Below are 12,604 nucleotides of genomic sequence, written 5' to 3'. Positions count from 1 at the left end.
CTACCTGTTAAATTTTTAAGTGTTCACTATAGTATTACTTATAAGCCCAATGTTGTGTAATAATCTCTAGAACTTTTTTCATATGCATAACTGAAATTCTATAGTCATTGAGAAGCAAGTCTTCCTTTCTTCTTCAGCCCAGTCTCTTGCAACCACATTTTTACTTTCTGCTTCTATGGCTCTGACTACTATGAATACCTCATATAAGTAGACTCCAAGACCATTCACTATAGAACACACCAGAACACTCAGAGCAGATATAAGTAATGATCAGTTGTAAGAACATATTATTTACTGAAAGAAGCCAAGTTTCTACCAGATCTTCCATCAGTCATTGAATAGTTTGGCATGCATAATTATGATTATTAGGCTTGGGTTGATACGAAAAATAAATATTTGTAAGAGTTACAAATAAACTTTTAATTAAAATAAAATTTTGAAATTATTGAGATCACAGTATGGAAGAAGTAAAAAACGCTTTTGGAGTCAGATGAACATGAACTCGATTCACAATTTGCTTCTTATACAAGTTGTTCTGATCAGCTAAAATAACATATTTATTCTTTGTAAATTTCACTTTTTATTTCTCTGAAAAAATGTCTTTCGTAATATCATCTTTATAAAGGTTTAATAACAATTAAAAATAATATCATGGACCCTGGCTGGTGTGTCTCAGTGGATTGAATATGGATGGGCCTGTGAACCAAAGGTTGCTGGTTCGTTTCTCAGTCAGGACACATGCCTGGGTTGTGGGCCAGGTACCCAGTAAGGGGTGTGTGAGAGGTAACCACACATTGATGTTTCTCTCTCATTTTCCCTCCTTTCCCTGTTTTACTATAAATAAATAAAATCTTTTAAAAAGTAACATCATGCCTTATAAAAAAGAGATAATAATCAATAAATTGTAGCTCTTTGTGATTGTCAACAATGAATGTGAATTCCACACATAATGTGTTTCTATTACTACTTAGACTCTGCCTGAGCTTAGTTTTCAGTAAATAATATACAGTAATATAAAAGCTCTAGTCCATGATTAAAATCATGTTTTGGCATGCTTTATGAGCTCTCTTTATATAGATTTTTGATAATATGCTTTCAGAATTATTGTCAGATCTACCCTTTGTCTGTACTTCACGCTGGATAATGGAAAATGATTTGCACAGTTATATTGAATTTACAAGGGCTAGAGTAAGCCACATTAATTATTGCTATGTCATTCTTGCAAGCTAGCAGAAACAGAGACAAAACACAAGCCAAACTAAATATAATTAGCATTAAAATGGCTCAAGCATGAAACATAATCAAATGGATCCTGAAGTGTCTTATTCTTGTCAACAAAAAAAATATTGTGCTTGTTTTCAATCATTCATTTTGTTGTCCCCCTCATTTTCTGAAGTATGAGAGGTGTTCTAAGTCCCTATCATATTTCTCAAATAACATTTTTGTTATTGACATTATACCCTACCTGTCATAAATAATTAACCCAAATTTTCAAACTAGGTGATTCTAGCTATAAAATTTTACAGGATGAATATCAGGTGCCAATATCCTTAAAAACGAATCATTTTTCCAAACTCTACATTACAAATGTCAAACTCTGACATTGACAAATGTCAATAAGTTTTCTGATCAGTCTATTCTTTTCAGAGTACAAATTTTTCTTCTAAGCTCAGTAAATTTGGGTGGAATTTAAAGAAAAATATACTCAAAAAGAGATATTTTAACATGAGAATTTTATCTAATTTTTGCTCAGTAGACCATGAGTGAGCAGTAGTAAAGTTTTACCACTGACCCATAAAAATAAAAAGAGAGTATAAAAAATTAGAGGGTAAGCAGAAAAAATTGTAGAAAAAGAGAGAAGGAACAAAATTTTGTTAAGTAGAACTATAGGGAAAGTGCCACAGACATAAAGGACGTGGGGCAGAGTACATAGTGACAGACATAGACTAGGGTTTCCCTTTCATGGCTGAGGCACCTGCTCACGAGGTCTGAGCTGAGAGGTGATGATGAAGGAACTCCATCCCTGGTAGCTTCTGGAGTTCAGTTCTTCCCGTTCTTACATTATGACAACTCCCTCACTCAATATCTCTAAGTGAGAGAAGAAATCAAGCCGACGATTCCTGGAATCCCAAGCTAGTTCCAGAAAATGTGGACCTCCTTCTAGTTTGACCAGGGCTGATATTTTCAGCAAGTACAATATCCTTTTGGCTATGTGAGCTGCAAATTTATTGAAATGTTTCTATAGAGCTTACTTAAAAGCCAGTTCCAGGATACCCAGGTGCCCCTACTCTCTGCCTACTCAGCTTCATCAGGGGTGGTTCTGAACTCCTCTGATGAGGCAAATGCATGGGCAACAGCTGGTACAGCACTTCTGTCCCATTAGGCACCTGTGCCAGAGCATTTGGCTATTTTGGCTATTATCTTTAGGGAATATATATTACCTCAGGACTTTGAAAGAAAAGGGGCCTCAACATTAACAAAAGACTGAAATGTAAGAATGTAACTGAAGGGACCCAAAGCAGAATTCTATCTATTTCACAGTTTATGTGAAAAACATTAAAATGGGTTTGGCAAAATAAAGTTGAAAGAATTTCTCTGTTCCTGAACTCAGATTGAAGTTCTACTAGGGAGAAAATAACATGTATAATCTTTTATACTCCCATGCTGTCAGAGCCATTTACAAATACAATATGAATCTTTTCTTTTTTTCTCAAAGACAATGTACTTTCAGTCATTTTTAAAATCAGTATTCCCCCACTCATCTCCTGCCACTTTGTGATTTACAAAGAAAAATCCAGAGCTCTTCAAAAATATCAAATATATGGCTATATTTTAACTTGATAGGCTCTGTCATGATGAGATCCCTCAGTACATGTAGCCTCTTCTTTCTAGAATATCCATCCCCTTTTATTACACCAGCGACACTGTCAGCCTTAAAGTTCACATCGAATGACATCTCCAATGCCTGTTTTCTGCATATGCATTATTTCACCTAATGTAGGCATCTAGAACCATATGCCAAATAAATTATTTTAGATAAATTTCTTTATAACTTTTATGAACTTTAAAAAGGAGGAGAGAAATATGTCTGCCTTTATAGTAACTTGTCACAATTTCATAAGGAGTAGTGTCCCTAAAATATTTTAAAAGGAAATGGTTATCTGAGTGAGGAGTAAGACTAATTTACCTTCTTATTTTAAACAGATTTTTAAATGATTTTGGAATAAAAAATCATTTTCCTAGTTATTTCTTATTTATATGTAACTGTCTTACTTCTTGTATCTCCATTTATAATTTAAGATGAAGGTGAATGAATAAATGTACAAGTTCTAATATTATGACTTGAATTAATCATGTCTCAAGTACAATACAGATGTCCTTCTGGAAAATGCCATTAGGTTAATTATAATGCATTTAGTGATTGCATAGGCCTTGTTTCTCTTTATATAAGAAACAATTAATAGATGAGAAGATAATAATTTGCCTGTCATAAGTTCTCCTTTTACTAATATCAAAATAGATGAAAATAACACTTAAAATTTGTGTGGTATACTTTTATTAAAGAGTAAAAAGTTGTTTTAAAATATAGTGAGGTTAATATAAATTGATAAAACTAACAACTGTTTTAATTTTTTCTTATTTAATAAAGGGTTTTATCTTGTTTTTCATCTTGTATAATAGACATGTTATATACAAAGTACCATAAATTTATTGTAGATAAAATAGTATTTATTCTGTTATCCAACTTATATATAGCAAGGAAGTTAACCCATAGGTGCAAAATTGATTAAGTTTATAAAACAAGAATACACAGCAAATTCTAGTGGTAGGCACTATGATAAGTGCTTGGGATAACCATTTTCCTTGGGTAATCACAACAATCCTATGAGTCAGGTATCATTTATGTCTTAATTTTACTGATGAGAAAACTGAGACACAAAAATCATACTTGATTTGTCTAAGATCACATACTAGTGACTGATAACAGGGTTCAGAGTAAGCGGTGTGGCTCCAGAGTCTGTTCTGCTGATCTCTAGGCTATACTTGTATATCAGACACAAAAGCAGTACCCCGTCCATCAGAGATGATTGCAGAAAAAGATATCAGATAGCAAGAGGCATTAGAACAGTGTTTTTAAAGGCAAAACACTTTGGATTGATAGAGATTGTAACTTGTGTGGCCGAGAGGAAGCAGGGAGGCAGCCATAAGGTAAGGAGTTATGAGAACACAGAAATAAAGTTAGAAAAATACAACACATGTTCAAGGGGTCATAAAGAAGACAGACTGCATCAGAGTTTTACTGAGAGTTGTGAAAAAGATTCATATGTTTACAGTGCTTTGCTAGATATTACTTTGCTGGATATAGTATGTCATGGCCTCTATTAAAATAATGTTTGTTCTTCAGCTCATTTTCTACATAAATTGGTTTTGATATTGCCAATTGACTTTGTCAATCTGTTATTATCCTTGTGGTACTTTCACCTCATTGACCCTACTGTTTGACTCAGATATCATAGCGTCAAGGATTTACTTGCTGTTCAAAGATAACTTTAAAAACATAAACTGATGTATTTGGACACTAATAAAAACATCCAGGTATACTTCCCCTGTATAAAAATATTAAGTCCAAAAGCAACAACTCATTCATTGTTTCCTTTTCAGGTAAACCAGTGATGATAGTGACAGAGTATATGGAAAATGGCTCTTTAGATACCTTTTTAAAGGTAAGATTTGAAACAAATTTAATTACTCAAGGTGTTATTTATATATAGATCATGATATTGAAGTTGAAATTGAACCACTTTAAAACTAAATTTTAAAGAAGATAGAACTACCTGGTATCAAAATTATTATACTCCAAAAAATTAACTTCAGTTTGAAATTTTTCCTTTTGAGAAAACTTATACAAATTCAAATTATATGCATCTTCAGTTTTTTATTTAACTATATATTAATTTTCCTGAAAATATAAGGAAAAGGAAGGAATAAAGAAAGAAGATAAATAAAGAGGGAAGGAAGGAAGGAATGAGAGAGAGAAAAAGAAAGAAAGAAAGAAAGAAAGAAAGAAAGAAAGAAAGAAAGAAAGAAAGAAAGAAAGAAAGAAAGAAAGAAAGAAAGAAAGAAAGAAAGAAAGAAAGAAAGAAAGAAAGAAAGAAAGAAAGAAAGAAAAAAGAAAGAGAGAGGGAGGGAGGGAGGGTGGGAGGAAAAAGAAAAAAAAGCTTATCTGTAATTGTGTCAAAAATTTAAAAAAAGAATCTTTTACAAATGCTTAACTTTTTCAAGGAATACACATAGATCAGTCAGAGTAAGAAAAAATGTCAGAAAGTTCTGCATTAATTATCTGCATTAAGGGGTTGAAGAGACTTGGAACCCATCCTCTGCTTGCACCAGTGCAGTCACCCCGTGACTAGTACCATTACAGACAACAGTAATCCTATACTGTCTGGTCTGTGGGTCTCAGAAAACTGTGTGCATCTCCAAATTTGAAATGATGGCCACTCATTTTATTATATAGTCAGTGAATTTGTGCTTGGCAATGTAACATATTTGCAGGCCTGATTAAACATGTAAGCTGGCAGATTTCATCTTCAATAACAATTATTGGTATTGATTAGAAAAGGTGATGGCAAATGTTATTAATGTCAATGATAAGAAGGACCCGTGCATTAAATATGACAGTGATCTGCAAGCTCCTGCTGCCAGATTTCTTTTTTTTAATTTTATTTAGTTATTTTTCAAGTACAGTTTTCTGTCTATTTCTCCCATCCCAGCCCATCCCACCCAGTGCTCCACACCTCCCTCCCATTTCCACCCCACTTAGTTATTGTACCGGTGTCCTTTATACTTGTTCCTCTAAATCCATTCTTTTTTTTCCTTAAATTCCCTCCCTTCTCCCCTCTGGTTGCTGTCCCCTTTTTTTCTATTTCAGTGTCTTTGTTTTTATTTTGCTTGCTTGTTTGTTTTGTTGTTTAGCTTCCTGTTAAAGGTGAGGTCATATGGTATCTGTCTTTCAACACCTGGCTTATTTCACTCAGCATAATGCTTTCCAGTTCCATCCATGTTGTTGCAAAGGGTAGTAGCTCCTTCTTTCTCTCTGCTGCATAGAATTGCATGGTGTATATGTACCACAATTTTTTGATCCATTTATTTACCGACGGGTACCTAGGTTGCTTCCAACTCTTGGCTATTATTGTAAATTGTGCTGCTATGAACATTGTGGTGCATAGGTTCTTTGAAATTGATGTTTTAGGGTTCTTAGGATATAATCCTAGCAGTGGAATTGGTGGGTCAAAAGGCAGGTTGATTTTTATTTTTCTGAGAAAATTCCATACTGTTTTCCATAATGGTTGTACCAGTCTGCAATCCCATCAACAGTGAACTAAGGTCCCCTTTTCCCCACAACCTCTCCAGCATTTGTTGTTTGTTGCTTTTTTGGATAGCCATCCTGACTGGTGTAAAGTGGTAACTCATTGTGGTTTTAATTTGCATCTCTCTGATAGCTAGCAATATTGAGTATCTATCTCTTCATGTGTCTCTAGATCTTCTGTATGTCCTCCTTGGAGAAGTGTCTGTTCAAGTCCTTTTCCCATTTTTTAATTGGGTTAGTTGTCTTCTTAGAGTGGAGTCGTGTAAGTTCTTTGTATATTTTGGAGATTAAACCTTTGTCTGAGGTACCATTGGCAAATATGTTGTCTTATACATATCTTTTAGTTCCCCAGTGGCTTAAGTTATATCTTCCTTTTGTTTTCAAAATAATCATCAGGTGAGCCTTATCCTGTGTCTGCAGTAAATTCAGTGCCCTTGAGAAAGACAGCAAGCTTCTGAGAAATGCAAACATTGTCCTGGTCACTATGCACTCATTCCCTGCCCTTCTGCTGCTGAAGAATCTCCTTTTTTCTCTGCTGGCCATTTCTTCTCTATAACAATACACCAATTCACTGAGCTTCTTTTAAAGAGCCTTGAAAATATACAGTGTTAACCCTAGGCAGGCACCAGGTTGCAGTGATGAGCACACTTCTCCGATGACTGAGAAAAAGGAATTAGAATTAAATGAAATTTTTGACAAAGGCTTTCAAAGCCTTTATCTGCTTTCACCAAGCAAAGAACTGATAAATATTATCAAGTTAGTTATATATTTCCCATCTTTTTCTATTCTCCCTCAGATAGAATTGTGCATGAATTTGGAGATAGTATTAATTTGGGATTGAAGGAAGATCCTTTCGTATTTTCCCCCAGCGATTTGTGTTTTCTGGACTAATATTTCCACATCATCTTTATAGAAGAACGATGGGCAATTCACTGTGATTCAGATTGTGGGCATGCTGAGGGGCATCGCCGCGGGAATGAAGCACCTGTCTGACATGGGCTACGTGCACAGAGACCTCGCTGCCAGGAACATCTTAATCAACAGTAACCTTGTGTGCAAAGTGTCTGACTTTGGGCTTTCCAGGGTGCTGGAGGACGATCCTGAGGCAGCCTACACCACAAGGGTAAGATCTAACAGAATGCATTTTGGAAACACTAGACTAGAGGCATTTAATTTCTAAAGATTTTAAAGGAAGTAGCAAAAAGGGTGATGCTTCCAACTTAGGAAATAAGAGAAAGAAATAGAGGAATTTGGGGGATTAAAAAATCCAGATGATGCTCCTTGTTAGATATAAAAATATATATATTAAACTTAGATAACAAAGCATTTATCTTATGAGTGTCAAAAAATTATTTCCTCTAAAAATACTGAAAATAAAAAAAGTTTTAATTTAGAGTGGATATGCAATATAAAAATTGTATAAAATGTTAAATGTAAAAAAAGTGAGAGAATCTCATAGTAAAAGCAATAAACATATATACAATGTATATGAAATATATACATGTATAACATTATTGGTTAGCTTAAGCTCTTTGAACTAAAATATCTTGTAAAACAAATACAGAAATATTTAAATTTACCTTTTAAGGATTCACATGGCATGGTAATTCTGTAAAAACCTTTATACTTACTGAAGGTATACCTAATTTCTTTTCTTACATGCTTTAAAATTTGTTAATCCCATATCTTCGGAAAATTGGTCACTAACTAATATTTAATTAGGATAAATTATCACCTTTTTTCCAGCAATGTAATTGGTTCCTGAATTGATCATTTTTCCATGGAAAATTGTATTAACACAATGAAATTTTTGGGACAATCTATACATTGAACATCTTGGTTTGAATCCCTCATGATAAACTACATTTGTTTAATTCTAAATCTTTACAATATCATCAAGTTCAAGGTTTAAACTTCTTGGGAAGACAGAAATATTTCATTGCATCTTTTCACTATACAATTTTATTTACCTTGGTTTCTATGAAAAAGAACACTTTTGTTGTCTCTTATTTTTATGACAGATGTGTTGCACAGTTTTAAATTTAATTCAGCTTTTTAAAAATTACTTCTACTGACAGTCTTGAAATAAATGTTAATGGAATGTTAATGTAAGGCTTTCTTCTTCACTGTTGCTTTATATCTCCGATTCTTAGGGACTGTACTGTGCTGAAGGCCAAAAGCAAGTTATCTAAGCAAACAAGTCTTTCAATGGTCAGCTTATTAAATCAATAAATTAATTGAGAGGATCTCAAGTCCCCTTCCAGATGCATCAAATAAAACCTAATTTAAGAGTTCTCCTGGAATTAGTGTTACATTTAATAAACATGGCCTAAATAAGACTGAGATTTTAAGACACTCCATCCCCAGTATGACTACTTAACGTCTCAGTTAAATGCATACAGTAGATTGTCAACATCTGTGCCAATGTGTCATACTGGAGGACAAGGGAAAGCAGAGGCCCAGAGGCCATCAAGAATCATTCCTATGAAATGGGTTATGGTGACAGTTCATGGAAGATGCATATACTGAGAGCCAAGAAGATAAGGGGACTTCACATAATACTGATACCAAATACGATGGTCAGAGGTTCAAGAGAAAAATTCTAGGATGAGGTTTAAAGTAATTAACAAAGTATAATTTTAAGAGGTACAATAATATTAGACAATACCACAAAGCAAATAGTTGGACCTATTTGTGTGATCTTACCTTTGAATACTTAATTAACAAAAGCATGGTTGGGGAAAGTCCTCCTAAAGGGTATTACCATATTTTTATACAGCAAATAATTCAAACTTGGTTTGAATATTTCAATTAATTTCAACTCAGAGAGCAATTTCAAGCATTGCATAAATCACTATTTTCTCATATATCTTGAAACTTTGGTTCAAAAAGAGCAATTTAAGTCTCATTTTTTTCTGGTATATGAAATAAATTATTCTCTTCCAGCAAAGTAGGAAGGCATATGTTAGCCTTTTTATAAGAAAAAACTCAAAACCTACATCTTTCTCACTTTCTTCTCTTTTTTTTCTTGCTAATAAAATGTTTGGTTGCTTGGGGTTACATGCTTTTAAAAATTAAGAGAAAAAAATCTGTTCTGAAAGGGATGGAATATATGTTAATTCTGCAAACTAAGAAGAAATCTAGCAAACCAATTCCTTATCATGTAAAAAAATCCTAAATTTGATAATGTTGTTATTCCCCATAATCTAATCGCAATGATTTTTAAGTGGTTCCATTAAATGAGAAACCTATTTCTCAGGTTAAAAAAACAAACAAACAGCTAAACAAACACACAAAAAAACATGCCTTCTGAAGAAAAGAGAAATCAAGTCTAAAAAAATTACCTGATATCAGGGAAAAATATAACTGTGTAACATATCTGATTTTTATACTTGTCTTATTAACTCCTAAACTTCTCAGAGTTGCATACAGCAACTGAGACATTCCACTTATAATTCTTATATTAAGGAAAAAAAAAACACCTGAGGAACTCGAGTCTTTTACTGTCTGGTTGAAAGTTCTGAAAGTTGCCGTATTGATTTGCTTGACTGCTCACTTTCCCTGCTAAGAGCTGCCCTCCTGATGCTATAATTGAGATGTGGGCCCTGTATGTACTCCAGCAGTCAAACAGAATTTAAACCAGAATCCTTCCAGAGAGCCAATTAGTAGTCAGCCTACCAGTGCTTATGGACTGATGTGTGAAAAGAGACTGCCTGATGGTAAACAGATCCACTTTAAAATGTTACATCTCTTTCCAGATCAAGATCTTCAGTGAGACATCAATATCCCTAGATACATTTGAAGTGTGTGAGAATTTGTTATCCTTCTTCAATTTCAGGGAGGCAAAATTCCAATCAGATGGACTGCCCCAGAAGCTATAGCTTTCCGAAAGTTTACCTCTGCTAGTGATGTGTGGAGCTATGGGATCGTGATGTGGGAGGTCGTGTCTTATGGAGAGAGGCCCTACTGGGAGATGACCAACCAGGATGTAAGTGTGGCGCTTTCACTCTTTCGATTGGGAATGAAATGCTTTGCTCTCTGTGTCAGGAGACTTACAATAATTTCCATTTTTCAACATGACAGTTGCTTTAAAAAATGAAATACTTTGTTCACATGTTGGCATGTTTTGTTGTTAAAATAGTCCTTATGCAGAAGCTCACAAGTTAGTGTAAAGTAAGTTACTGTTGTATAAAAATTCAGTCCCTTGCCAGACAGTTCTAGCTGTATTGTAGTGATGCTCCGCTAATTTTATGTCAGTGTCATTTTCAAAGATAAAGAAAGAACCATCAAAGAATGAGTAGTGACAGGCAAGTTATTTTTTTTAAATTTACCTATGACAGAGGGAACTAGTCCAAAAGAATACTCCAGTCCAAAAGAATGAGTGATATTGACTTAATATCCACTTAATAGTGGATGCTGTTAATAGTGGATTATAAAAAGGAACAGTCTATATTTTTTAAATTAAAAATGTATGAAGACTTATATTGTTCATTTAATGTGGGGGAAAACTGATTATTTTCCCCACATGAAAAAATAATTCATATGTAGAATAACAGAATCCTAGAATTCAAGGAACTGTGAAAGAATTTTCAAATTCAGAATGTTTATTATGTAACTTCTAACATGACTTCTTGGTCTTTGCTTTTGTAATTTTTATACACTACTTTCCATTTTGAATCACATTCAAATTTGATATATTTTCTGTCAAATAACAGCAATAATTATAAAAGCAGATGACATGTTGAGCCATACACTACCATAAAAACTTTATCAACTAAAACCTTATTACTCCCTTATCAGTATATTGAAGTCTCACCTCAATAGCCTGCTTTAAAATATATTTTTCTCTAATTATTTCTTCCATCCAGACTTTGTCAAATCTCCCTCTCTGATGTATTCTGGTGTTCTTAGACAGGTACTATATTTTTCCACCCTCATGTTGTTGAAACAACAGTCCCATGCCAGTAATTAAGAATCATTTCAGGTATAAAAATTCAAGTCTAGTTTAATGAAAGTCAATACCATCTCTATTTCAAAGCGTTTTCCACAACCACAGGGCTAGTCTCACCCGAAGTACTGAGGTGGTGGGGAACAACGATCAGATTTTCATTCCTCTTCCTCTTCTGCCAAAGTCTGTGTCTGGACTTTGCAGGATCTTCCTGGATGGAGGGACAGGAAGAAGGAAGCAAGGATGTTTTTCTAATGTTGGGCTGTTGATGCCTCCTGTCAGGCAGTAACTCAAACATTGTTCTCTAGTGAGATTCATGTCTGAGCTCTTTCAAAAACACTTGGTGAGGTCCTCCTCATCTCAAGGTCATTAGAAATTATGTACTCTGCCTGACTTACCCTAGTTCCTCTCACTTGCATGCGCACTCTACAGTCTTTCAATGCACTGTGTACATCTCTACTAAACCTGATGGAAACACATTATTGTTGGAGGCTCTGCCAGTGTCCCTGTTTGGGATACTACTTCAGGCTGTCTCAGCCAACACGCCTTCTTCAAATCTCCCCAGGTGAGAAGCGAGGGTCATGTTTCAGCTTTCCCAAAGATTGCAGTTGACATGTAAGCAAGGCAGGCTTATGAGGGCCAAACCCCACACGGTAGAAAATCTGCATAGAACTCTTCGACCACCCAAAACTGAAATACAAATAGTGTACTGTTGACTGGAAGCCTTACGAATAACATAAACAACACATATTTTGTATAGTATATGTATTATATACTATAGTTTTAAAGTAAGCTACAAAAAAAAGAAAAATGTTCAAAATTGTAAGAAAGAAAGTATATATTTACAGAAAGCATGGAAGAAGATTTGCATGCAAGTGAACTCATGCAATTCAAACCCGTGTTCAAGGGTCAACTGTATTTTGTAGCCTTCTTCTCTGATAGCAGCAGTAAACGGGGCAATGGAATGTACAGCAAGACATCTAAAAATTGCTGCCATTGGTTTTCTTTGTGCCGCACTCACTTGATTTAAGCAGAGGGTGCTGACTTACATTTCTCTAAATGTGGGAGAACATATATATATTGTCCTCAACTTTATAATTGTAGGGGCAGGGCACCATTAAACTCTTGGTATGTCACAAACCATCATAGAGACATTATTATCGCTGTTTTGCAGTCAAGAAACTAAGACAGCTATTCAATGATTTTCTGAAAGTCACAAAATAAAAGTTATACCAGAAAGATCAATCCGGTTGTACAATTTTTTGTACCTAACCCCACCTTGTCTCCAG

The 12,604-nt window shown here is 34.4% G+C and overlaps 1 protein-coding gene across 3 annotated transcripts in view; it reads left to right on the top strand.

The window, feature by feature from the left end:
* EPHA5 (EPH receptor A5) overlaps positions 1 to 12,604 on the top strand; it is a 327,487-nt gene that overhangs the window by 293,394 nt on the left and 21,489 nt on the right. For all 3 annotated transcript variants that reach the window (XM_053655038.1, XM_053655037.1, XM_053655036.1), the window contains 3 exons: positions 4,663 to 4,724; positions 7,281 to 7,490; positions 10,206 to 10,355. In XM_053655038.1, the coding sequence (XP_053511013.1) occupies positions 4,663 to 4,724; positions 7,281 to 7,490; positions 10,206 to 10,355 (422 nt within the window). The remainder of the gene's footprint in view (positions 1 to 4,662; positions 4,725 to 7,280; positions 7,491 to 10,205; positions 10,356 to 12,604) is intronic.

The sequence above is a fragment of the Artibeus jamaicensis genome, unplaced genomic scaffold (genome assembly GCF_021234435.1).
Source record: "Artibeus jamaicensis isolate MK-2021 breed Jamaican fruit bat unplaced genomic scaffold, CSHL_Jam_final contig_908, whole genome shotgun sequence".
In the NCBI taxonomy this organism is placed as follows: Eukaryota; Metazoa; Chordata; class Mammalia; order Chiroptera; family Phyllostomidae; genus Artibeus; species Artibeus jamaicensis.
The sequence above is the reverse complement of the archived record's forward strand: the minus strand, read 5'-3'. Positions and strand labels throughout refer to the sequence as shown.